At 34.8% G+C, this 27,861-nt stretch overlaps 2 protein-coding genes across 9 annotated transcripts in view; one reads left to right on the forward strand and one right to left on the reverse strand.

The window, feature by feature from the left end:
• On the reverse strand, nt 1–16,580 carry TUBE1 (tubulin epsilon 1). 4 transcript variants are annotated; one of them, XM_030809581.1, is made up of 12 exons: nt 16,265–16,292; nt 15,588–15,640; nt 14,351–14,538; nt 13,205–13,262; nt 10,416–10,531; nt 8,957–9,078; nt 5,659–5,846; nt 5,276–5,451; nt 4,066–4,206; nt 2,102–2,242; nt 1,245–1,419; nt 1–914 (listed from the first exon to the last, which is right to left on the reverse strand). In XM_030809581.1, exons 5-12 carry the CDS (start codon nt 10,514–10,516, stop codon nt 756–758), a joined length of 1,203 nt encoding a protein of 400 aa, XP_030665441.1. In that variant the 5' UTR covers nt 10,517–10,531; nt 13,205–13,262; nt 14,351–14,538; nt 15,588–15,640; nt 16,265–16,292; the 3' UTR covers nt 1–755. The 4 variants fall into 4 exon arrangements, with proteins under 4 accessions (XP_030665441.1, XP_030665440.1, XP_030665442.1 ...); XM_003255584.3 differs by lacking the exon at nt 14,351–14,538 and adding an exon at nt 16,442–16,580 and having other exon boundaries at nt 119–914; nt 16,265–16,338; XM_030809580.1 differs by having other exon boundaries at nt 13,205–14,538.
• FAM229B (family with sequence similarity 229 member B) overlaps nt 16,514–27,861 on the forward strand; it is a 15,267-nt gene continuing 3,919 nt past the window's right edge. For 2 of the 5 annotated variants that reach the window (XM_003255585.3, XM_030809587.1), the window contains exons 1-2: nt 16,514–16,752; nt 27,302–27,461. The gene's annotated coding sequence lies outside the window, so the exon portion shown is untranslated. The remainder of the gene's footprint in view (nt 16,753–27,301; nt 27,462–27,861) is intronic. The other 3 variants (XM_030809589.1, XM_030809586.1, XM_030809588.1) reach the window with 3 other exon arrangements.

Below are 27,861 nucleotides of genomic sequence, written 5' to 3' on the forward strand. Positions count from 1 at the left end.
TGAAGATTATAGTAACTGGAACAATTATAGCCATTTATTGCAAAGTTTGGAAGATATCAAGCTTAGTAACATTCTGTTCATTTGTATAAATGTCATGCAGAACAATAACAAGTAGCACTGTTGAAAAATATAGACATTTACTATAAAATCAATTGGTTTGATAAGAAAGCAATTATTTAAAAAGTTTAATACAAATACATGTTAAGTGTACAAATTAAGATTCTTTTGAGCAAACAAGTTGTTATCTAAAGAAGAAGCAAAACCTCCTTAACAGTTGTAATAAAATCTATGCCTGAAAAGTTAGTGGATATTACACGGAAATATTTATATTGTGTTCTTCTACTCCCAGTAACTACTTTTAAAGAATCAGGATAACTTAAATAGAATATCAAAATATAAATTATAAATAATTATAAAAATATATCTGTACAAGATTTTTATTGAAGACTTACCAGTGCATAAATGCCTAAATATGAGGCTATAAATACAGCAAAATATTCAAGAACTCTGTTCTCTCAATTTTAGAAAAGGGAACTTTCCTGAAGAGAAATGTTTGAAGTTAAGGTACTAAGATTTCACTAGTTTCACACATTGGTATTACCAACAAATTGTGATTAAACAGAAATCACTCTTTTAGACAAAAATATTTCCTGATAATATGAAAAAACTGGAGTTTCCAAATTACAAAAATGTTGAAACAGAAAGGTCAGAAAAAACAATGTGAAATTAAGAAAGTCTTTTTGAGGGTTTCTTTTTCACATAGCTATGCTTAGTCTGGGTAAATCTTGCACAGGCATGTTTTTTGTGGCATCCAGTTGGTCATATTCCTGTATGAGTGCTGATAAAGATGACACAGCTTCTGTGAAACAGCTTTCTTCCATCCCTTCAACTTGCAGATAGTGATGAAGGTGAGCCTATAAATTAAAAAATTAGGTAACGTTTACCATTTCAGGAATTTTAATACATAAGACTATCCTAAAAGGTAAATATTCCTTATTAAAATTAGAGTTCATTCAGCTCTACATTTGAAAGAGAACTTGTGTCAAATTGAATGACTCCTATAAACTCATGAATTTTCTCATTTAGAGTAAAAGTAGTACGAGTAAGCCTCTCCACTTCAGTTATAATCAGTACAACACACATAATAGAAAAGATCACCCCGATTTGTAATAGTGTAATTTTTAAGAATACATCTTAAATAGCCAAAATAAACACATACAGTTACAAAGCTGTACGATAATTACCTTTTTCTTGTAGAGCCTCATGAATCTCTCTTTCAGTTCCATGAAGGTGGGCTTCACACATGTGTTATTTGCTAAAGCTAATAACGAATGAGAATGGCCCACAGGAGGTATGGAACACAGGCTGGTCTTCCAGCCTTCTTGATTCCAGGAGACAAATTGTAGAGATGGTTTTAATCTGAGATTAAAAAAAAAAACCTCAAAAGGTAAGAACTAAGGTACTAAAAATGTCTGCCATATTATGGCAGCTCATATTAGTTAAACCAGAACATTATGGATGGTATCAATCTAATTGCTTAGTTTATACGCTAAGTTATCTGTTTTTTACTATTGGCAGTAACATGGTACAGTCTGACAGTGAACTAAGAGACATTTTATAGGGGAACATTAAATTGGCTGTGATGGTGATTCAAGAAGCTAGAAACTCATTCCTTAACCGTAGAAATCTAGGGATATAAAGAAATGAAGGTACTATCATTTTCCTTACTTTGTAATTCAACAGACTAGTTTTCTTACAAATAGAATGAAATACTAACATAAAAATCAGAAGTAGTAGTAGTACTACTATAGTAGTACTGGTGGCAGTGATGATAAAAATAGTATAGCTACGATTTTCTGAACACTTTCATAAAATAAAACATGTCATATATCATTTAATACTCCTAAATAAAAACTATGTACTATTATTATCCTTATTTTACACTTGAAGAAAACAAGGCACAAAGAGACTAAGTAGTTTGTTCACGGTCACACTTTAGTAAGTGGCATTGCTAGAATTTGAAGGGCGGCTGTTAACTAACTACTATGCCACACTGTCCCAAGCAGCACACACAAATTATCTTTAAAAATATAAACCAAACCTTTCAATATTTCTACGAAGATCTGAAATTTGTACATTTCCTCTAACCATGAGCGCACAGGCGAGGTAAAGACTGTGTTTGGGGTCCGCCCGAAGCAGCTGGTGATCTTTACTAAAGGCATCTGAAAACATCTGATCCAATCTGCAACAATGAAAGTGTCATTGTTTATATAAAAATTACTTATTTCTTCTATGTGTAACTAGGTAGTCTTCTATAAGTAAATAAACCACAATAAATATTAAACTAACAAAATATTAGATTATATATATTCTAAAAATATTAAATAACTACAATTTTCTTGAAGTAATCTTAATGATATGAGAAGAGAAGAAATCATATAATATTTTCTTTTTCTGGGGGGAAAAGGCTTCTGCAGTACATGGGTGATTTCAGGTAGCTACAAAATGTTGACTGCAGCATTACTGAACTCTATGTAGTACTGATTTTTGAAACTTGTATTATTATTACTTAGTTCAGTATACCTTATTTATTTCATAGTATCCAAACTACTAAAACTAATTAAAAGCCTATAACATTAAGACTATTACTTTGTAAAGTATATTATATCATAAATTTTGTTAACAGGAGGAAATTATCAAAGGACAATGTGAAGCTCTCCTATAAAAGATGAAACTCCATAGTAGTGCTCCTAAAAGTAGAGACTTTTAACCTAAGTCTGTTAACTGAAGGATAAAAGACAAAAGAAAATAAAGGTGGCTGACAAAGTTTATATCTAACAATACACAGACTCCAATGCTAGGCTGATGCCAATGGACATTTAATTATCACCATGTTGCATGCACTGTGTATGTTGCTTAGCTTGTTAAGGTCATCAGCATCCCATGCAGAAAGGGAGTCCTATCTATTAGTTGGCAAAGTGGTCATTTGCTGTTGGCTTAGATGAAAACTTACCAATATCACTTGTGACATTCCTGAAGTATAGAATTATCTTGTCAAAACTTTAGTTATAAAAAGGAATCTTTAATTTAGTTTACTTTAAAAACTTTTTAAAAATTATTTTCAATCTGTTTAGAGACAGAGTCTGTCTTGCTTTGTTGCCCAGGCTGGAGTGCAGGACCAAAATCATAGCTCAATGCAGCCTCAAACTCCTGGGTTCAAGTGATCCTCCCACTTCAGTCTCCAGAGTAGCTGGGACTACAAGTGCAGACAGGGTCTCACTAAGTTGCCCCGGCTGGTCTTGAACTCCCAGGCTCAAGTGATCCTCCATCTCATCCTTTCAAAGTGGTGGAATTACAGGTGTGAGCCACTGCACTCAGCCAATTTAGTTTTCCCTTTCTTACTTACATACTGTCTCCTTACAGAGTTTGGCAGGACCTTTTCCCTCAGTCAACTGTGAATGCCACTGTGAACTTTTCAAGCTCATCATCGGTATACATGCTAAGAGTATCTTTCAAAACTACATTTTTTGTTAAGTATACTGATGTAATCTTTATGCTTAACAATGACACACAGTTATAAAGCAAGGTGTTCTGGAAAACATACAGAGTTACATCTGAAATTCTTCTATGGTACTGGGCTGTGACAGTAGCTTTAAAACAAACTCTCATTTAATCTACCCAATAAGTATATGAGGTAGGTACTATTTCATTTTTACAGATGAGAAAAACTAAGAAAGTTTAAGTCACTTGCCCAAGGTCCTATAGCTAGTGACAATTAGGATTCAAATGTGTTTATCAGACTTCAAAGGACTTTTCATAAGCCTAAAAATTTAATCATTAGATTTAAGTTCAAATAGTTTAATATTGACATTTTCAAACAATTACTTCTAAATAAAGATGCATTCATCTAATGGAGAAATGCATGTCATCAACTGTATTTTACATACTTCTCACAGATAAAATGATACAATTAAATAACTAGAGTTATTGCAAACTTTTTTCTCTTAAAAATGTTTTTTAAAGTAATTTGAGGCCTCAACAAATTGAAACAAAGTTACACCTTACCTTCTAGGAGGAATGTTAACATCTGTCAGTGTATACAGAGGTGTTAGGCTTGACATGAGATAATGAAGTTGAGGAAAAGGAACTAAATTCATGCTGATTTCATTAAGGTCCATATTAAGGGACCCTTCAAATCTCGCAGAGCTAAAAAGTTAACATTAAAATGAGAAAATTTTTAATTTTAAAATTATACACTTTAAATGTAGCTCAATTTATTCAGCAGGTAGTTTCTTAAATTCTTTTGTACACTGTTCTTCAGTGCAGAACACATGCTTTTCTTCCATATTAGTGAAATTTAGTATCAGAACAATCATGTATAAAATAAAATATAACACACAACATCTAAATTTTTTCTTTTTTTTTTTTTTTTTTTTCAGACAGGGTCTTGCTCTGGTTGCCCAGGCTGGAGTGTAGTGGTGTGATCTCAGCTCACTGCAAACGCCACCTCCCATCTCAGCCTCCTGAGCAGCTGAGACTACAGTAGGCATACAACGCCATGCCTGGCTAATTTTTGTATTTTTTGTAGATACCGGATTTCATCATGTGCCCCAGGCTGATCTCCAGCTCCTGGGCTCAAGCAATCTACCTGCCTTGGCCTCCCAGTGTGCTGAGATTACAGGCATGAGCCACCCTGGCTGGCCCTACAGTCATTCTTGTTTCTGGATTATCTGAAGTGTAATCAATATACTATTCTAGTTGCTCATTACACATATAAAAATATCCTATTTAAAACAAACTTTATATTTGAGTTAAACACATATAAGTCAATAATTAGTAACTGTAGAAACAACTAAATCCTCAAGAATCTGCTTAATATACTCTACAATCTAGAATATAATAATGTCAAAGCAATCTCTGATACCAAAAACCCACAGAAATCTTTTGGACCAGCTAATGAGGGGGTACAGATTAGTTGGTTTAAATGATTAAGACATTCTACAGCTAAAAAATGTTTAATTTTGTCTACGTGTTTCACAAGTGTGTCAACCACAAAATCTTTTACATCATATGATATCTATTAATATTCCATGGAACATACTTGGGGAAATACTGCTTTGGAGTCATAGAAGTTAAAATTCTGCTTGATCACTCCAAGAAAAGAAGATAGAAGACAAAATACAAACAGAAGCAGCTTCTACAATTTAGAATAACTAAAAAATGCTACTACAAAAATTCAAAATATCACCAAAAGCACAATAGTGGTTAGAATTACCTCGTTAGGTTGAGCAGCAAATTTGCCACAATGTTATTCATTGCATCAAATGGCTTCTTATGCTGCTTTTTTAAAGCCCCAGAACTTGAAGTAACCAGACTCTTTGGCTTCACAGTTGTACCCAACTTTCCAGAATTCACCATGAGGTCGACTTTGCTAATGATGTCAAATAAAGACTTTTGAGGGAAAAACATTGGGAGAGAAGCTATTAAGAAGAGTGGATGTAAATGATATTCTACTAGGAAAGAGAAAGAAACAATTTAAACTGATTTTTTCTCTAAGAAGGCTGAAAAGTGAAGAGAATGTTTCATATAAACACATATACATAATACAGGACTGAATATATATAACATTTATCCATAAGTTCCAATGTCATTTCTTACTTGATTGTCAATGGGCAACACACAGTCTGCATGCTCATTAAGTTCCTTCATTGCCAAGATGCTATTATAAGGTGAGGTTATGACATCATCCTCACCAGAAGGATAAATGGAAGTCACAAATCTGTATACTTCTGGGAATTCGTCTTCAAGCACCTTTAAAAGAAATGTGCCAAGTCCAGATCCTGTTCCTGAGGATTAAAATGTTTGTAAAAATTAGCATAAATGATTCAGAATATAATCGTGAAGAATTTGAAATTTTGTTTTTTTTGAGACAGGGTCTTGCTCTGTCACTCAGGCTGGAGTGTAGCAGCATAATCACAGCTCAATGCAGCCTTGACCTCCTAGGGTCAAATGATCCTCCTGCCTCAGCCTCCCAAGTATCTGGGACTGCAGGCATGCGCCACAACGCCTGGCTAACTTTTTAATTTGTGTAGAGACAGGGTCTACCTATGTTGCCCAGGCTGGTCTTGAACTCCTAGGTTCAAGCAAGCTTCTGCCTTGGCCTCCCAAAGTGCTGGAATTACAGGCATGAGCCACCACACCTGGTCAGAATTTATATTTGTAAAAATAATTTTCAACTTATTTCTGTGATTATATATTAACTAATCTAATTTTGGATAAGGAAATGAAGGCAACATTCAGGAAATGAAGGCTTGAATTCCATCTCTGGTTCTGACAGTGAGTTTGGGAGGGCCGTCTATATCTTACTCCTTTTCATATTTAAGTTATACCTATATAATGCCACAAGAACCAATTGCACATGCACAAGTAAAAAATTCAACTAAGACAGTGTTCAGTCTGCATTTGATATTAAGCAACTTAAGAAAACTAACTTGACAGCTTTAGTGTAGTGTGTATATAATCTTGATGAAGAAAACTATCATGTCATCAAGCAACTTAAACAGCCTTAAAATTGTTTACAATTAAATTCAATGTCTACCTTGAATTTCAAAAATTTTCAAATATGAAACACTACTTATGTAAAAGCAGAAACTCTAGGAATCTCACTAAAGATAACTTTCTGATACATAAAGTTACATTTACATAAATTCAGAAATTTTTCAGAACTTAAAACTGGAATCCTCTAATCCTATGTTTTTCAAACTGGTTCTGAACTACTAGCAGGCTATGAAACTAATGAATAGATTAGTAGTTTTCTTTTCTTAAATGAAACAGTAGAAAATAACATGTCAGATGTAGTATGAGTAAATAACGTTTTGTTATTTTTTCATGTGTGTATGATGCATTGTGATATATAAAATGTATTTCATACTATTCTGGTTAAAAAAAAGTTTAAAAGCCAATGTTCTAATCCATGCAGATAACTATTAAAAGGCTATGATGCTAAAAATACTAAGTCAAAGTGAGGGAGATTCTTGGGGTGATCTTTAATGAGAAGGACTTTCTTAGCATCATAAAAAAACCAGAGCCATTACAGAAGACAGTTTTGATTTCATTAAAAATAAACAAAACTTCTATATATACTTAAAAACCCATAAACAAAATAACAAGAAAAACTTACAAAACAACCCTTCAATACATATGATGGGGAGGACTAAGTTTCTCTAAGAAAGAGTTCCCACAAATCAACAACAAAAAATATGAATAATACCACCACGAAATGGGCAAAGGATAGAAATATTTGATTCATAATAAAAGAAATACAAATTGCAAATAGAAGTAAAGATGCTCAACCTTTCTTCTAATTAAGGAAATACAAATTAAAACTAGATATAATTTTGCATATAATAGATTTATGTCTCATGATACTCAGTGTTGGTGCTAGTGTAGGGAAATAGAAACTCATACACATTGTTGCCAGTAAGCAGCACTGGTGCAGTATTGTAGGAAGGTATATAGGTAATATCAGCCAAAATTTAAAATGTATATATGCTTTGGTCCTATCTTCTTCTTAGGAATACTGTCTGAAGGTATAGTGGCACAAATGCAGAAGTATTTGTCCCAGACTTTCACTGATGATTGGATGTAAAAACTAAACACCATAAACACTTAATACCCATCAATAACAAACTCACTTTAAACTGTATAATTGATTCTATGACAGAGAGCTGATATGGAAAGATGTTTGAGAAAGAGATAAAGTGGAAAAGTTACAGAATAGTAGATACTGGATAATCTTGTTTATGTAAAAATATACATACATGCTTTGATAGGCATAGAATATATCTGAAAGAACAGACATAAAAAGACCCTGCAAACTTGATCATCTGTGAGGACAGGGAGCAGGGATTAGATGTGGGAAAAAAGAACTTTACTTTTAACCTTTAGTATTATTAATATTTATTTTTGCTATTTTAAGTGAATTGTAAGTATGTTCTTCTGAGATGGTGGGTAATAAAGGTATTTTTTAAAAAGGTATAATGAACTATAAACCAATTAAAAAGCTAACTCAAATTTACAGGTTAATTACACTAGTACAGAGACAAATTTGTTTCTTAACTGAATGATTATGAGGGTCTTTTAAAGACATGGTTACACAGCAATTTTAACTTTTAATCTTAAAATGCTATGTCAATGAATAATATGTATAAAAATCAACTGTACATACACATAACTTGCTGAATATAAAATCTTAATCTCAGGTTGGAGGAAAAAAGTGTGACAATATTGTTCTTTTAAAATTTGCTAAGCCTATTTAAAAATCAGCAAATTACATTCTGTTTATTTTTACAGAACAGGGGAGCAAAATACTTCGGTTCTAAGGTATAGACTTCCCTGGGGGAAGAAAGCAATGCCGATCATTTATTTTTACTTCAAGTCGATTAACTGCCATGTAATAAACGATCTAAAGGAATTGACTAAACTAGTTTCTTTTACTTTTTTTTCTCTTTTTGGAGACAAGAAAGGTTTGAAGACGGTTAAAGAAAAGGTATTGATATCCTTTGGCAAGCACACATTATGAACATGTCAAAAATGCTTCACTCTAGGAAACAGGACTGTACAGGCAAACTCTAAGGAAAAAGTCAGCATTCTTCAAAAACTTATACATCCTGAAAAGTATCTGAATGTTCTGTAAAAGAAACTAAAGGTACAAGAAAAAAAATTTTCCAATATAGTTCTGTTGACTCTTAAGAGGGCTTACATTAAAAAAAAAAGAAAATAGTGACATAATTCCACAAAATTTTAAGATAAAAAGGTGTATGTTTATATACTCAAAAACTATACACCCTCCGAATAGTTCTATCTTTATCAAGCACAGGTCTAAAAACAAGACTTATGTTTGCAAAATGAATTCCCACTTTAACACTGTTACAGGCAAATGAGTGAAAAATTTTACCTCCTCCCATGGAATGTATTATAAAGAAACACTGCAAGCAATCACAGTGCTCTGCCGACTTTCTGAGTTTCTCTAAAATCTGGTCTTGGTAAAGACTGCCGAAAACTTTGTGACCCACAGCCCTGAAAATTAGAATATGGATTTTAAAAATTCCTTGCATTTATTTTTTTAATTTGATTAGTTCTAATCTAAATAAAAGGATTTTAAACAAATTTGAAAAGTATTTTTATTGAGCTAAGTAAAGTCTATTCTTGTTTCATGTAAATAAATCATATAATATCCTGAAGATACTAGATAGAAAACAAATATTCAGTATCTATAATCCTCAAATATCTGGATAAGTAAGCTCATTAGTAGTGAATATTAAACTATGATTTTCTAAATTTATCTTCTTAACCTTCTCTTAAGGTACAATTCCAACAAAACAAGATTTCAGTTACATAATTTTTTCTTCTTTCCATTTAAGGTAAACTCTGAATTGTAGTGGATTTTACATATTAAAAAGCAAAATGTGGTAAACTACAGAGACATTGAAAATAAAAAATTTAAACAAACCTATTCTGGTTTCATATATGAGAAAAAAAGGTCACATCATGTTATTAGATGAAATGGCACATGGTAGAAATTGATATTCATGCAGCTCTGCAAGTCTTTTTAAGTTGTCCAAATTTGCAAATATCACTATGATCAATTAAAACAAAAGATTTTCCCATAACATGCATTTCAGGTGTAACTCAAAAGTTACATAATAAGTTACACAACAATTAGTGAAAATGCGGTTAGGTGGTCAGATGGGCTCACTTACTAAGTGACTGGTTCTCTGGGAACACAAGATTCAAATTTATGCTTTAGGAAAATTACACATCATTCTGCATTATGAACCTGAGGGACTGGCTGCAAATGGTGAAAATAATGAATATGAGAGATTTGCAAATAACAAGGAGCTACTTAATTTCTAAAAAACAGCAACAGTCTCAACGTGAATTCTTAAGTAATCACTGTTGAAGCTTTTTTCACAGTAAAGAGAAGAGACCATTATATACTCAAGGGCCTAAACAGCCTTAGGCTCAGCTTGAATGCTAGGATACTGGTCTGGCTTGCATCTCTATCAATTCTATTACATCTGACCAATTAGACAACTTGAGAGTGAGTCAAATAACACAGATAACAGTTAATGAAAGTACTTAAAACATTTGTCATTATTTAATGTTCTTCAAGAATCAATTTATGAAAAGGAATTCAGCAAATGTTTCACAATTCATCTTTTTCTTTAAAAGTTAGAAGGAACTAGGAGTAAATACAGGTGGCTTCCAAGCCACTATTTATTAAGGTGGTGGGCTGAAAGGCCTAGCATTATGTGACAAATTACATCCTGTTTTGTATCAGCAGAATCTCACAATGAAGAAAGATTGCTCATTTTTTTCAGAAGATATTCAATTTTTACGCTGTGTATTCTCACCAATTATTTCCTGAGCCAGAAATATCAGTGATGAGCTGTTTCGTATCAAATACATCTCTCAGTGGTCCCTGTAGAATTTCATTCACTACCCCTTCTTCCATATCAATCAAGACAGCCTGAGAAAGAAAAATAAAATATAATTAATGTATTTTCCTTTAGAGTTATTCACTCTGTAAATGAAAAGAATTTATGTGCTGAATACTGCACTGTTCTCTTTATAGTTTAAGCTTAATTAAAATCTTTATGTAGAATCTGAGTAAAAATTAAAAAAGAATTTAACTCTGTTTGAAAGGTGGAATCCAATTAAAAGATGGATTCTAAATTCTTTTATCCTACTCCAAAATGCCTAGTTGGGGAAAAAAACCTCAAGAATAACCCCCTCAACTGAATTTCTAACAAGGTCTCAGAAAGGTAGAAGGTATCCTTAACCAGAACAAGTTCTCAATAAATACAGGATGCATTAATGTACTTGCATACCGGGAACAATCATGCTGTTCTTTATGAACCACAGCTCAAAACTGTCCAATTCAAATGAGTAAATTTACCATTACGTGCAAAGCAAAGGCACTGGATAGATGTAAAAAATGACAACATGGTCCCTTCCCCCAAGTAATTCACAATTTAATTCATTACCACAAACTTTAGCTGACATGACAGAAAACCTACACTCCTAAGAAGAAATGAGAATATAAAACACAAAATTAATTATGGAAAGAAAAAACAGAAAAAAAAAAAGATGAAGGACATCTAGTAAAATGTAAAGCAGGGATAGCTTGGCAGTAGGATTACATGTCCTGTCCTCCCACTTCCCTGTACTTTCCATATATTCTACAGCGAGGAAGAAGAGTGAAAAAGTAAACTAGAGTTAAATAAAAAAAGCAAAGCTGACAAATTCTTAGGGTACACTAAACAATGATTTGTTAACTCTTTGATTCAGTGTCACAGAGGAAATGCTCGGTTTATGGCTTTCAGTTCTGTTGCCATATAACATTAAGCAGTGAGTTTAATCATTTGTGTAATTAACCATGCTACTTTAAGATATTACAATTAAAATAATACAGCAGTATATCATAAAGACTATAAAACTATGTTTTACAAATGTGCTCCTTTATATGGAGCAATCATATATACACTTTACATACAGAGGACTGTATAGGATTATGTTTGGCAATGTTAGGTATTTTCAAGGATATTTCCGACAATATGCAATTTTGACCTCAAATGCTGACTTTAACACCTAAACAAACCAAAGAGAGATTTCACTGTATGGGCAAATTTTAGTACTACAAGTTGTGAGATTATAAAATAAAAAACAAATTGGATTATACTGGCCTTGTTCCAAAATAGATTCATTGAGGTATGTGGAAGATTAAACATACATAAATCATACCCTCAATTACTCTGCTATCTGGCAAGGGAAGCGATATGCAAATACAAACTGATCGTCAGGTACCTCCTGAAATTAGTTTTGATAGAATCATCACTGTCCTAGTCACTTAACATTAAAATCCTGACATATAACTCTTGCAGACCTTCCTTAGTTACATCAGGCCCTTGATTTTCCTTTGGAAATTAACTAAACTTTGGGAGAGTATTTTGGGTTCTTCACTTAGGCATCCAAGGTCTGGAGCCACAACTGTTCCAGGATTTGATGTTTGTATTTCCTTTCAGAGCCACCTGGCTTTACAATTGTAACACAGGATTTATAAAATTCTGAGTATTTATTAACCTAAGAAACTGAACACAATGGAGGGACCCAAGCACCAAGTTATCTTGTGAAGCCTGGACTCTTCAGTGATCACAACCACATAATACCAAGAGCAATTAAGGAGAAAATGAAAGAGTACCTTCTCGGAAAAAAAGTCAAAGGCTACAAAAACACGCTGATTTATTTTTTCCTAATAGTGTTTCCTCCACCTCTCAATCTGCTTACTGATAAGGTTGTAGGAAAAAGATTCAATTGGGAGTAGTCTAGGAAATGTCAAAGTCTCTTTTTCTCTAACATTTGGATTGGGATACCTGCCCTCTCTACATCACAAAGCATACTGTGTTAGTTAGTTACTGTAACAGCCTGCAAGCACATGATCTCTGCCCTAAATTTTGTTTTCCAAGGACATCGGAGATTGCAGATACAAGATGATTCCCAGATGTCACAAAACTATTGCTCACCAGTCTTTAAGCTACTACACCAGGTCTGATCCTTGGCATCTCAATTCCTTCCATAACATTTAAACTTTCTTTTCTGTTATAGTCAAAGATCACTGAGCAAAAATCAGAAAAAGTAGTTCGTTACAGAGAAACAATCACAGAAATATTGTTGGAATGATTAAGACTGTAAATAAGACTGTAAACATGGGCTAAGAACCTGAAGTACTTGGTTCAGGAGAACTTACATGGTTAATCGTTTTTATTCACTACAATGTGGCTGGTTCCATGTTTTTTATTGGTAGTAACCTTGATGCAAATAAATCTTCCAGTATCTTTGAATAAAACATTAAACTGTACTAGTACGTATTTCGGGTCCTTAGAGTTAAGAAAGCTCCTTTTGTTACCATTTATCTAGACACTATTTCTCTTGAAAACAGGCTAACTACAGTGTTTTAAAGTATGGGTTTTTCCCCCTAATGTGTTAGGTGGACATAAATGTCTGCTTAGTTATATTTATATTAAATGTGGCTTAGTAATTTTTTCTACTTTGAAAAGTTTAAAGTTTTATTCTCATGATAGTTATTGAGAATAGTTATTTAAAAAATACATGTAATGTAAGAATCCAAGCATATGTATCTTACTCGTGCTTTTAAAGAACATATTTTTCCCTTGGAAATACTTCCACCATCACCAACCACTCTGAAAGATAAAAAAATGAGAAATGGTCATAAGATCATCCATGGCTAATAGCACTATCAAGTAATAAAGTTAACTTCCATTTATATCATAAGACTGCTTATAGGCCAGGTAAGGCAGACACAACAGCTATTCCTTATCTCTTTCTTCCTTCCTTACCTCCCATTAGGCTGAAAAAGTGAGGTACTTAGTTTCCTGGCTATCTTTGTAGTTAGGGCTGGCCATGTAATCCAGTTCTAGCCAATGAGATAAAGGGGAAGTATTCTGGGAAGCTTTTAAAGAAGGACCAGAGGCAGTTGGTGCTTATCTTCTTCCTTTTTCCTGCCTCAAACATGAATATGGATGTGATTCCTGGAGCAGACTGCCATTTTATAGTCATGAAGTAATAATACAAGTACAAAAAGCCAACACACTTATGGACAATGGAACATGTATAGTATTAGATCTTTGAGGCATTCCTTTAAACCTAGAATATCTGATTTCCAGATTTGTGAGATAAATGGATACCTTTACTGCTTCAGCCACCATTAATGTAGTTTCCTATTGCAGCTAAACACCCATCAACTGATATAACTGGTATTTACCATTGAGTATCTAAGGTTGTTCTCAGAATTTCACGTTGGAAGTAAGTTGCCAAAGTACCGAAATCTAACGCAGTATATGGGTCAATAAAGACAGTTCACAAGACAGAATATATGAAGGGTAGCCAATCGTCAGGCCAAATTCAACTAGCTGCCTGTCTTCCTAAATAAAGTTTTATTCAAATAGGGACACACCCATTCCTTTATGTATTACCTATGCCCACAATCATGCTACAGATGAAGTAGTGGTGCAAAAGACTTTATGGTTCACAAAACCCAAAATATTTACTGCCTGGTCCTTTACAGAAAGTATATGCATGCCAACCCATGCTGTAGGTAAATTCCTATCATGCTACTCAAAAGGTATAAAAATTTGGTAAGAATAGTACACAAAGATATGGTTTTACTTTGAAAAATATTTTTTGTACTAAGCTGTGGAACAGATGCTGCATATGTTGATAGTACACAGAAAGAAGTGCAAGATGCCACAACCCTGCTTGCCAAACTTACCGGGAAAATAATAGTGCTCTCAGGTTAAAGCATAAAACACACAGAGTAGATGAGAGTGTAGTTGTGAAGAGTCACCTTATGAAGAAAGAAAAGCTCCCAGGCTGAGTCTCAACTATGTAATACTCAATGTTAAGCGTTGGGTAACAAGAAGTAAAGAGGTGGGTGTAGGAACTTAGCAAGAGAAGCGCCTGAAAGGAAGTATTACAGAGGCAAATTTGAGTCTCCTAAGAGAATTTAGAGGTGAGGATATTGTGGGCTACAAATAAGAGGGAATCTATAGTCTATATGACAGATATCTCCATAAGATAAAGATAAATGATACGAGCCATTAAGGTAATACACCTAACTTCCTTTGGTCTGATTCCATGGTCACCTAGATTATTACAACCTTCAGATTATTATATAGCTTTTCAGTTAGATTTCCTACAAAAGATAATGTAATGTTCCTAAGAAAATGAGAATTTGGTCTTTGGTTAACCTGGCTGTACTGGAGAGCACTGAACCCATCTCGAGATGCCAATGACACTTCTGAGTTTGCAAGCCAGTGCCCTAGACAGACTCTGGAATTCACCCAGGAAGCGGGGACTAATCAGCTTTCTCTGAAGATAACTGCTCACACACCCAGCCAACTATTTTAAACTAGAACTGATGTTCCTATTGGATTAAAGCCTGACGTGAAGTATATATTTTTCAGTTTAAGCACAGCAGTTAGTTTTATAAAGTATTTTGAAAATGCATGAACTTAATGATTTACTATTAAAAGCTTATGGAGATATCCTGAACGGCAACTTAAATTACTCTTCCAGATAAAACATATATGGTACTTACATATACTCTTTATTAAATAAACAAAAACGATCCAACGACTGCTTGTCACTTTCTCAAGTATATTTTTATATTTAGAGCATATATGTAAACAATATATTTTTCTTTCAAAAGTTAGTTATTACAGGATGCATTAACAAGATGCCCTCTGGGAAAATTTCAGCTTTCTTTTAATGAAACTTATTTCAAGGTTAAGTTAAAAGAAGTCACACTAAAGGGAAACCTGTTGTCTTGTTCTGAAAAATGATATGAGAATATTAATAATCTAATAGAATAAATATGCTTTCAATAATGAAACAAAAAAAACACAACTTCGCAGTTACTGGCTATTTTTATTGTCCTTTGAAGAATTCTCTCCCAAGCTATTGAAACTTAAAGTATCACACTGTGACAGACTTTAATCCCATCTTACCTGGTGTCCACATTTCTAAAGAAGCTGCTTATTGCCTCATCATAAATTCCTTTCTAAAAAGAAAAACATATGTTAATAGCATTTAGGTTTTGCTTCTCGCCCAAATCAAGTTCTTTCAATTTTAATTACATAATACTGTAATGGCTAGGATGAGACTCTGATAAGAAAAAGCAAGTATCACAAAATGCAGAGCCTGACTCTTCCCAATCTCCTTAGAAGAGTAAATGCCAGATCTACAGATAAAGTTCAGCAGGGGGTACTAAAGAAAGGATTTCACCCATAGGACTGTAGGACAGGTCCAACAAATGAGCGTTCTCTGGATTCTTGGTAATCTTTTTAAAAGCTGACCGGTTAAATTAAGGAATACAATAACCACACGTGTTATCTATTTTACAAAGTACTTTCCCATATACAAGTCTCACTGCTCTGCACACGAACACCAATAAAGAGGAGACCCTGAGAATCAGGAAAAATGTTAAGACTAAGGTCGCTGGCCAGTGTTCTTTTAGTTTAGTGTGTGTCTGACAGCAACATGTTTAAAAACCAGTACGTTCTTTACTGGGAAGATCCCATGCATCTTAAACCGGTCAGATGAAAGCTCAAGTCGATTATTTCCTGCGTATGGGCTGGAAGACCTAGCTGACAGGCGAGGGGGGCTCGCGGCGGCGGGCGGGTACCTGGTTGACCGCGGCGTGCTCCCTTAGTGCCAGGTCCCAGAAGCAGCAGCCGATCTGGTTTCCGCACTGGCCGACTGCGACCGGAGGAGAGGAAGGAAAGAGAATAGGACATTAGGCAGGAAACAGGGCCGCTGGATTCTGCGGCGACCAGGTCTCTAACCGCCCGGCGTAGCTCACCCTGTACGACCACCGACTGGGTCATGGTGGAGCGCCGCCTGCTCCGGGAGCTTGGTAGCCCGCGGCCGCTTCTGCATTCCCTCCGCAACGGCGCTCTACTAGGGGGCTGCCGTAAGTCACGCTACTGCCGCAAGCCTCTGCCGTCGCTAAGCACGTCCGTAGGTTCAGGCTAAGGTTTTCCGTCAGAAGGCCGCGCAAGTGCACTTGCGTCTCACCGTTACCATAGCGACTGGGCTTCCGGACTGCATATCCTAGCTGCCTCGTCAACATCTTCGAGCATCGGCAGCTCCGGAGGCCGGGGTAACTGGCGGGTAACTAGGCTTTGGAGTGGTATTTTTAAATATGTGTCGTTAAGCTGTTCGTAGGCTATCAGAGGTTTAATTTTTGTTCACAGCCTCAACACCCTGGGCGGTGGATCAGTCCGTTTATTCAGATTGCACGGGACGCTGCGTTAGCATCTCTGTCCAACAAGCCCTTTATTCTAATAGAAAATGAACAATGGCGTTGAGCAAAGAGAAATCCCAGAGAAATAGACATGTCAGGGCACAGTTGAAACTAGATGGTTATACGCTTTGACAAAAATGGCAAAGCTAAGGTCACAGACCCAACCAGTATTTGTTGAACGCTGTATACTCCCCAAATTAACTTGTAGGCTCGCTGGGAAGATTAGAAAGAAATTAAGGCATAGATCCAGTTCCAAGAAGCTTACAATCTAATTGAAGACATACAAGCGAAATACTCAAAAGAATTGTGTGGCGTTGACTATAAGTGCAATAGGATTCAGTGGTTGAGGATGTAGATGAGTATATGGAAGTCTGATAGAAGAGACGAGATTAACACTAGGCATTTAGATGGGTATTTAGATGGGATAGAGCAGGAGAAGATTAAAAAGTTAGGCATTATGACAATTACCAACTCCTTAAAATTGTCAAACATTAAAATATGTAAACTTCTATTGATCAAATTAGACCAGATTTTAATTAAGAACTCAAGTACTTCTTTAATGAAATTAATATTTTCCACAAAAATTCTGAAGAACTACAAAACTCTAAGAAGTCTTCTTCGTTTAATAAAAAGTTATATGGTATGTGCTATGAATATGTGCTAATAGGAACTGTAATATTCAATGGATTAGAACATTTTATTGTCCCACCAAGACACGTAGTAGTAACTGTTAAATTTCTCTGGTAGCTGGTAGGTTTAAAGTTGCAATGGATTTTATATCTTTTGGTAATAGGCGGCTTTTGGTCAGTAAATTTTTGTAGGCTGGATTTATTCTTAACTTCTTACTGAGTCTGGGATCAGTGGTAGAGGTAGAGTTGGGCATTTTAGGTCTTGATGCTAAAGTCCCAAAGTCTGGGGCTTCCAAAATTCGCAAGTCTTGGTCCAGTTTGTAGGCAGTGATGTGAATAGGTCTGTATCAGTGTGTTATCAGTGCTAGGTGAGATGATACACTGGCCTTTGCAGAGCCCTACCCTTCATGCAGTCCCAGTCATTATTCCCCACACAGGAAAGAAAAGTCCTAACACATCTTATTAATAACTTCAGTCTGTAGAGAATCAGACTGAGAGACAGTTTTTCTTAAGAGTCAAGCAAGGTAGAACCTCACATGCCAGCCACTCCAAAACTTCCGTATATGCAAACCCAGGTTAGCCAAAGTTGAGATCGGTTGAACTGCAGCGGGCTATTCAGAATATTATAAGCAAGAGAAATGTTTTTGGTTGAAGCTACTGAAATTTTGGGGTGCAGTTTTATTGTAGTGATAGCTGACTAACATACAGAGCAAATAGAGTGAACAGAATTCCACATGCTGAAAATGAAAAAGAAAAAAATTATTGGGAATCCTATGGACTCCTAAAATTGAAGGAAGAAAGGAAGACAAAGATGGAAGGGAGAGAGGGAAGGAAGGGGGAGAGGAAGGAAGGAAAGATGTAAAAGATGGATAAAGTACAAGACCTTGGGGTAAAACCTAGCCTAAGAGGGGAGAAAAGAAAATTCATCATATCTACCTTGTGCTGAAGAAGAACTTAAGAATATGAATGCAATAAAACAGGAACTTAAAGACAATATACTAAAATAATAAGACTCAAGCTCTGTGAGGGCTGAGTCTTGTTATTTTATCCACTACTAGGGATAGTACCTTGCATATAGTAGATAGTAAATAAATATTTGATGAATAAATGAAATAAAATGGAGATAAAAGAACTAAGGAAATTAACTGAAGACAACAACATCCACCTTAAAGGACTTAAAGGAATAATTTTTAAAAGCATTAAGAAGCAGACTAGGGAGATGCACATCAAATTATAATGTAGAGGAAAGTCTTAAAATAATAACAGAATACTAGGCAAAACCCAGAGATATGAAAGTTATTAAAAATAATATGTATGGAGGAGACAAAGATGGCTCAACATAAGATTAACATGTGCCCACAGCAAATGGAGGAAAAAATGTACTTGATAAAAAAAAAAAGGAAGAAAAATACATAGATCAAAAGGATACACACTATGTTCTATAGGACAATTTATAGAAAAATCAACACCAAGACATGTAGCCTCATTAAGTCATTCAACTTTTCAGAATAAAGAGAGAATTTTTTAGGTTCCTAGGCATGAAATGAACAGGGGAGTGGGATGAAGAAAAAACAATTAATTAGACTACTTTAGACTCATCTATAGCACATTCAGTACTGGAAGGCATTGAAAACATGCTGCAAAGTTCTGAAGGGGAATAAAATGTTTTAGAAGAAAATTATTCTACAGCTTTTGTAAGTTATCATTAAGATATAATTCAGATTTGTGGGTGGTCTATCTGTTTTTATTCTTGCTTGCACACCGCCATTTCTGAGCTCATCTCTTTCGCATATAACTTGACAAACAGTAGCAACTGACATGTTATTGTTTTCCAGCCTCTTCTCCCAACCTTTAAATTCGTTAGTTAAGTCACACGCCTTCTAGGTTATCACAGAGTTTTCCAAAGGTTTTTCCCAATAGGTTTGTTCCTGAGTGACATAGATCACTATCCTTTTAGCTTTCCACAACAGTTTCCTTGTTAATTGCTGCTTGACCACTTAGGTATGGTGACTTATATTTGAGATTTTTGTTATAGTGGTACCTAAGTCTGGACCAAAGTCCGTATACATCAGCATAAACTTTGTTGTGCTGTGGTAACAATCAACCCCAAAATCTCAGTGGTGTAAAACAACAATTTTTTTTTTGTACATGATACATGACCATTGAGGGGTGTCTGGGGGCTATGCTTTATGTTATCCCCCTTCTGGCACTCAGGCTGATGATCTGCCATTATTTGGTCCATTTTTGATTTATTTGATTTTAAATTGATTAATTATTGTATATATTAATGGGGTACAGTTGATTTTTTGATAAATATTTACACTGTGGAATGATTAAATCAATCTGATTAACATATCCATCATTTCACATACTCAGAATTTTTTTGTGATGAGAACATTTAAAATCTGCTCTTTTAGCAGTTCTGAAATATATATTATTAGTAACTAGTCACCATGCTATGTAATAGATCTGTAAAACTTATTCCTCCTAACTGAAACTTTGTATCCTTTGGACATCTTTCTGCTCTCTATCCCTGTCCTACCCTCCAGCTTTACTACCCTCTGGTAACCACCATTCTACTCTCTACATTTATGAGCTTGACTTTTTTAGATTCCACATATAAGTGAGATCATGCAGTGTTTGTCTTTCTGTGGCTGGCTAATATCACTTAGCATAATGTCCTCCAGGTTCATCTATGTTGTCACAAATGACAGCATTTTCTTCTTTTTCAAGGCTGAATAGTATTCCATTGTGTATATATACCACATTTTCTTTATCTGTTTCTTTATTTGTTTATCTATTGATGGATAGTTAGGTTGCTTCCATATCTTAGCTATCGTGGATAATGCTGCAGTAAACATGAGAGTGCAGATATCTTTTTGACCTACTTGTTTCAGTTCCTTTGGATATATATCCAGAAGTGGGATTGCTGGATCATATGGTGATTCTATTTTTGACTGAGGAATCCATACTGTTTTCCATAATGGCTGTATTGATTTGATTCCCACTGCCAGTGTTAAAAAGGCTCTTCTCTCCACATCCTAGCCAACATTTATCTTTTATCTTTTTGATAGCTGCCATTCTAAAAGGTGTGAGGTGATAAATATTATGTTTTTAAATTTTCATTTCCCTAATGATTAGTGATATTGAGTATTTTTTCATGTATCTGTGGCCATTGTATGTATTCTTTTGAGAAACGTCTATTCCAGTTCTTTGCCCATTTTTAATTGGGCTATGTGTTTTCTTGTGAAGTTGTTTGACTTCTTTATGTATTTTTGGATATTGGCCCCTTAGCAGATGTATGGTTTATAAATATTTTTTCCTAATCTGTGAGTTGTCTCTTCATTATATTAATTGTTTCCTCTGCTGTGCAGAAGCTTTTTAGTTTGATGTAATCCCGTTTGTCTACTTTCGCTTTTGTTCTGTGCTTTTCGGGTCATATCCAAGAAATCATTGCCCAAACTAATGTTGTGGAGACATTTTCCTGCTTTCTCCTAGTAGTTTTAATTTCGGGTCTTATGTTTGAGTCTTTAGTTAATTTTGGTTGATTTTTATTTATGATGTGAGATACATTTCTGGTTTTTGTGGTAGAGACAAACTCAGGAGGGTCTTACACTAGCAATTAATGGTTGCTCATAATTCACTGACTAAAACTAATCACATGGGCTCCAAGTAATCATAAGGTGGCCAGGAATTTCAATTTCTGGAAAAAAGAAAGCCAGAAATATTTGATAAACACTTGTGTGTACTGCACAAGCATTCTGAGACATTACATCAGAATGCAGCATCTGTGGTAGGCATCCTCCAAGATGGCACCCAATGATCTCTGTCTCCTGTTCTTGTGTAAGCCCCTCTCCTTGAGTGTAGGCTAGACCTAATGACACCTTTCTAATGAATAGAGTCCAAACACAGCCCAATGGCCACACTGAGTTGAGGAGACAGAGTTAGAAATTTTAGAGGATCAGACAGCTAGAATTTGCAGGGCAGAATGCCAAAGAGGAGAGAGTATGCAAAAAGAAAGCTCTGAAAATCTTTAGGGAGTTCCTCATGAGCCTAAACTGAGTGCTGATCCTTGCATGGATTCATGGAAACTATGTAAGACTGAGGAAAGAACCACTGGAAATAAGCGGGCAGATCAATTCCTAGGGTTCACATAGGGCTAGGACTAATTCACATTCCCTGTATCTTGAGTGGAGAAACCTTAAAATAGCTGGAACATTGAGTACTCAGAAAGGTACCTCAGTAGTGGAGAAAAATTAGCCCTGGATGAAAGGCTGTTGTAATCTAGCCTAAGAGAGCATGAAACCAAGCCTCCAAAGAACCAGGCTGTTTCCAAATAGCTGTGTCTCAGACCAAAACTTAAAAATACTTAGAGGAATAAAAATAAAATTGTTTAGCAATGTAAAATCACAATGCCTGGCACTCAAGTCGAAAATTGCCAGATATGCAAAGATGAGTCCCATAATGAGGTGAAAAATTAGTTAAAAACAGAACAAGAAATGGCAGAAATGAAAGAATTAGTAAACATAACAGTTACATAAAATTAAAAGAACATTAAAGCAGTATATGTTAAAGAGGACAGAAGGAAGCCCAGGCAGACTGAGAAGGGACAAAGAAATACGAAAAAGAGATCCCAATTAGACTTCTAGATGTGGAAAGTACAATATCTAAGGTGAAAAATGGATGGAATAAAGAGCAGATTAGACATTAGGCAAAAGAAAACATTAGCAAACTTAAAGATGTAGCAATGGAAACTGTGCAAAATAAAACAGAGAAGAAAAGATTTTTTTAAAAAGGAGAACTAGTGAACTGTGGGACAACTTTCAACAGTGTAATATACATGTAACTGGCATGCCAGAGGAGGGAACAAAAAATACTTGAAGAAACAATGCCTAAAAAAATTTCAAATGTGATAAGCATTGTGCATCCACAGATCCAAGAAGCTCGGTGAACCTTAGGCACAAGAAACGGAAAGAAAACTATGCCAAGTACATTATAATCAAATTGCTTAATATCAGTGATAAAAAGCAAATATTAAAGCCACCCAGAGAAAAAAGACATATTATATAGAGGAACAAAGATAAAAAAATCAACAGACTTCTTGTTGGGAACAATGCAAGCCGGAACATAGTGGACCCAAATCTTTAAAGTACTTAAAGAAAACAAAACTGCTAATTGAGAATTCTATACCCAGTTAAAATATTGTTCCACAATGAGTATGAAAAAAAGAGATATAAAAGCTAAATTAATTAATCACCAACAGACCAGCACTGTTAAATGAAAACATTCAGGCAAAGGGAAAATTATGTTGTAAGAAAATCTGGACCTACTCAAAGGGATAAAGAGCACTGAAAATGATGAAAATGTAGATAAATATAGAAGATGTCTCTTGTTTTAAAGACAATTGCTTAAAGGAAAATGTATAATGACATGCATGGGGTTTGTACTATAGATAGAATTAAAATATATGACAACAAAATTATATATAGTGGGAGGGGGAAAATGGAATATACTTTTATATGGTTCTTCTAGTATATGTGAAGTGGTATAATGTTATTTGGAGGCGGACTATGAAAAGTTAAATATGTATACTATAAACCCTAAAGTAACACAAAACAAAACACAAAGGTGTATAGTAATAAACCAATAATGGAATAAAATAGATTCATAAAATATATTCAGTTGATCCAAAAGAATGGAATAAGAAGAAAAGGACACAAAGAACTGATGGCACAGATAGAATACAAAAAGCAAGATGGCAAATTTTAATTCAACCATATCTATCATATTAAATATTAATATAAATGATAAAAATACCCTAATTTCAAGATAGAGGTCATCACAGTGGGTAAAATGAGCAAGACTCAAATATATACTGGTTACAAGAAACCCACTTGGAATATAATAACCAAATTGGTTAAAAATAAAAGAATAGGAAAAGATATGTCATACTAAAATTAATGAATGAAGAGTAGCTATACAAGTATCAGAAAAGTAGACTATAGAGCAAAGATATCAGATATATTTCATAATGATAAAGGTGTCATTTCATCAAGAGGCTGTAACAATACTAAATATTTATGCACCAAATAATAGCTTCAAAATACCTGAAGTAAAAACTGCAGAATAGAAAGGAGAAGTAAATAAAATTACAATTATTGTTGGAGATTTCACACCCTTATTTCAGTAGTTGATAAACCAAGTATATAGAAAATCAGTAAGAATATGGAACACTTGAACAATTCTGTCAATCAACAAATTACTTACATAGAACACTGAAGCCAGCTATAGCAGCATATACATTCAAGTACGTGTGGAACATTTACCAAAGCAGTTTATATTCTGGCTATAAAAACAACTCTAAATAAATTTAAAAGAATTCAAGTCATACAACAAATATTCTCTGACAAAAATGGAACCTAATTAGAAATCAGTAACAGGAAACTAGAATATTCCTAAATATTGGAAAATACTTATATAGAACACTGAAGCCAACTATAGCAGCATATACATTCAAGTATGTGTTTAACATTTGCCAAGGCAGTTTATATTCTGGCTATAAAAACAAGCCTAAATAAATTTAAAAGGATTCAAGTGATACAAAGAATGTTCTCTAACAAAAATGGAACCTAATTAGAAATCAGTAACAGAAAAGTAGAATATTCCTAAATATTGGAAAATTAAACAATGTAATTGTAAACAACTCATAGGTCAAAGAAAAAAAACAAAGAAAAATTTTAACTGAAGGAAATGAAAATACAAAATTCAAAAATTTGTGGAATGCAGCTAAAGGAGTGCTTTGATGGAAATTTATAGAATTAAATATTTACATTAGAAAAGAAGGAAGCACTAAAATCAATGACCTAAGCTTCTATCTTAAGAAATTAGAAAAAGAAAAGCAAATTAAGCCCAAAATAGACAGAAGAAAAGAAATAATAAAGATTGGAGTGGAAATCAAATAAATAGTAAATAGAAAATAGAGAAAAATCAATGAAACCTAAATATGTGTCCTGAGAAATTAAAATTCTTTGATGGGCTTCCTTGTTCATAAGATAAAGTCTAAAATTTTAACTTGAGTTTTTGCTCCTGCATGATTTGGCCTGTACTTATGTCTCAGACTCTATTTATTTTCTGTTTTCCATGCTGTGGTTATGCTGGCCTTTCAGATTTTTTATTGTCTTTACTGGCATGACGTTTGCACATGTTGTTTTCCTCTTTGCCCCCTCCTCAACTGTGTCGGTGTTTTTTTTCTCCCACTCATTTCCACCTAATTAATGCCCCCTCGTCTCTTAGATTTAGATTAAATATCCTAGACTAAAACAAATCCTATCGTAACCTACAAACTCTACCACAATAGGAACTGTGTTTGTTTTTGCTTAATCTTTTATCTTTAACACTTAACACATGCCTGGCTCATGGTGGATTCTCAGCAAATATTCATTAAATGAATGAATGAAGTCCATGGGTCTTTTTTTCTTAGAACATGACAAGTTCAAATATCACTTATTTTCTGCATCTCATGAATTAATATCATGAGAATTGAAAGACTATTGCTCTTAAGCTTATGGTACTTAAGGGGGTATTTGGATACTTCACCATCTTTTTATTCACCATTTGTATTGCTCTTGTTTATCTATTGCTTTATGAAAATATGCTGGAGACTCAAGTTCCTTTTGTCTTCTGATGTATCATTCTAATGTTGTAAAGTTTCATCATTAAGGCTACTGTTTGGTTTGTTTCATTGTATCACCCATTCTAAAGAAGCATGGTATGCCAAATGGACTATTTAAAATGGTAAATTACAGGATTTTAAGAATACCCCACTTACAGATATTTTACTTCATATATATCCGTGACTAAAAAGTGAAATCAGTGTCTCAATACTCTGATTTCAAGAATGACACAAAAATATGTAGGAAGTAGTGCTGATTGAATTCTCGTGTCCCAGTCATTGGCTTTATACATGTTAGATTGTTTTTAATTCCTCACGACAACTCTGTAAGGTAAGAATTAATGCCATTTTACAGACAAACTTTTAATGATTTGCTTAAAATCTCAGAGCTAACATTGTGTCAAAATCCAAACCTGGCTGGGCACAGTGGGCTCATGCCTGTAACCTTAGCACTTTGCGAGGGCAAGGTGGGTGGATCACTTGAGCCCAGGAATTTGAGACTGGCCTGGGCAACATGGTAAAACCCTGTATCTACAAAAAAATACAAAATTAGCTGGGCATGGTGGTGTGCACCTGTAGTCCCAGCTACTTGAGATGCTGAGGCAGGAGGATTGCTTGAGCCTAGGAGCTTGAGGCTGCGTGCAGTCAGCCATGATCATGCCACTGCACTCCAGCCTGGATGACAGAGGAAGACCCTGTCTCAAAAAAAGAAAAAGAAAAAGAAAAAAAAATTCTAACTGAATTCTGATGCTAAAACCTATCATTCTCCCACTGCTACCACCTCTCAGACATGTAAACTATTACATTTTTTTGCCATCCTAAGGACCACATGTTTAGGTCCTAATGATACCTTAGCTCACAATGGCCAGCAATTATTTATTTGTTTGTGTGACTGTGACACCGTCAGTTATTTTTCCAAGCTAAAATGGTGATCAACTTATTCACAGATAGTACCCTAGTAAGAAAAAGAAGGTAGAGGTAAGATTGTATCCAACATCAAGTTAATTCTTATGTAAAATGCCAGTTTTCTGTAACATGAGTCATATGAAAACACAACAGTGGTAAAAATGCTCACTAATGTTTAATAGTTTAGTCATCAGATATGAAAACTGAAAAACTGCTTAGCTGAAGAGTTATGTTCTGGTATAAGGGTTAAACTAAACATTACTGAGTAGAGGAGATGTTCATGAGGTGAGCTATTGATCTAGAAGCCAAGAATGAGTTGGGAGAGGGAGAGCAGTTAGAGAAATGAGCAGAGAAGCAGCCCAGGGCCCAGGGAACAGAATAATGAGGACAGTACAAGATGTATGCTTCCTTTCGCCCAGGCGCGGTGGCTCACGCCTGTAATCCCAGCACTTTGGGAGGCTGAGGCGGGCGGATCACGAGGTCAGGAGATCGAGACCATCCTGGCTAACACGGTGAAACCCCGTCTCTACTAAAAATACAAAAAATTAGCCGGGCACGGTGGCGGGCGCCTGTAGTCCCAGCTACTCGGGAGGCTGAGGCAGGAGAATGGTGTGAACCCGGGAGGCAGAGCTTGCAGTGAGCCAAGATAGCGCCATTGCACTCCGGCCTGGGCGACAGAGCGAGACTCTGTCTCAACAACAACAACAAAAAAGACGTATTCTTCCTTTCACAATTGTAATTATTCCAGCCATTTTGGGAATTTGAAGACTCTCTTGAAGAAACAGGAAAAAAAAAAATAAGGTTAGTCCAGGCATTAGAGAGAGGGTGTAAAGAATCCCATGTAAGAGTTATAGAGAAATTTGTAAAGAAATTTGTAAAGAAATTTGAAAATTGTAAACAATTTGGGTTTGAGGATATTGGAGTGGGATGAGGATGTAGATAGATTGGATTTATTTGGGATATTATAAGAGAAGGTCTAGGAGAGAAAGGGAATGAGGAAAACAGGATATAAAATGAGAAGAATCTCAATTCTGATTTAGTACAGATGGATTAGACTGTAGGTCCCCATTCATGGATGAAAATACTAATATTATAGGGAAATAATCCAGTAAAAACAAGAATGAAACCCTCCAAAAAGCTTTAGAGAAAATTTTTAGCTAAGCCTCAGCTTGTTGTTGGAGCTACGCATTGAGATATTTGATTCTTTAGCAGGTAGGAAACTATGTGAAAGAATCTCCTGATGTCATAATTTCCGGGTGTCACTGGAACATTTGATCATCATTCCTTCTGCAATTCCAGCCTTCTATGGAAGGCCAGTAGAAAGCATTGATTTATTCACCTCTGCAGAAATCAGACTCAGCCTCTTTTGGTAAGTCTATTTATCCTTGATCAAATTAGCTAAATGTTAATACCTGCATAGATAGGTAGTTATACTAAACCACAGAGTTTACGATGGTTTCACTAAATCATCAATGAACAAAGCACTTTTTTCTTGATATTGACACACAGCCTATAAAAGTTATCATATTCGAATTTTTAAACCTTAATTTAGTTTTATTATTACCACCAATAAACATTTACTTTTAGGCATAGAATACTGTACTAGGCATAAGAAATAGTTGCACCATTTTAAATTTTTCCTACCCTTTGTGTACTAATAGTTGAATACATTGTGTACTAATGGTTAAATACATGCAAATTATTTCAGGATAGAGCTATTAAATGTCCACTGTGTGACAAGCACTGTTCTAGGTATTAAGCATTCAGGG

The sequence above is a fragment of the Nomascus leucogenys genome, chromosome 3, assembly GCF_006542625.1.
Source record: "Nomascus leucogenys isolate Asia chromosome 3, Asia_NLE_v1, whole genome shotgun sequence".
Classification (NCBI taxonomy): Eukaryota; Metazoa; Chordata; class Mammalia; order Primates; family Hylobatidae; genus Nomascus; species Nomascus leucogenys.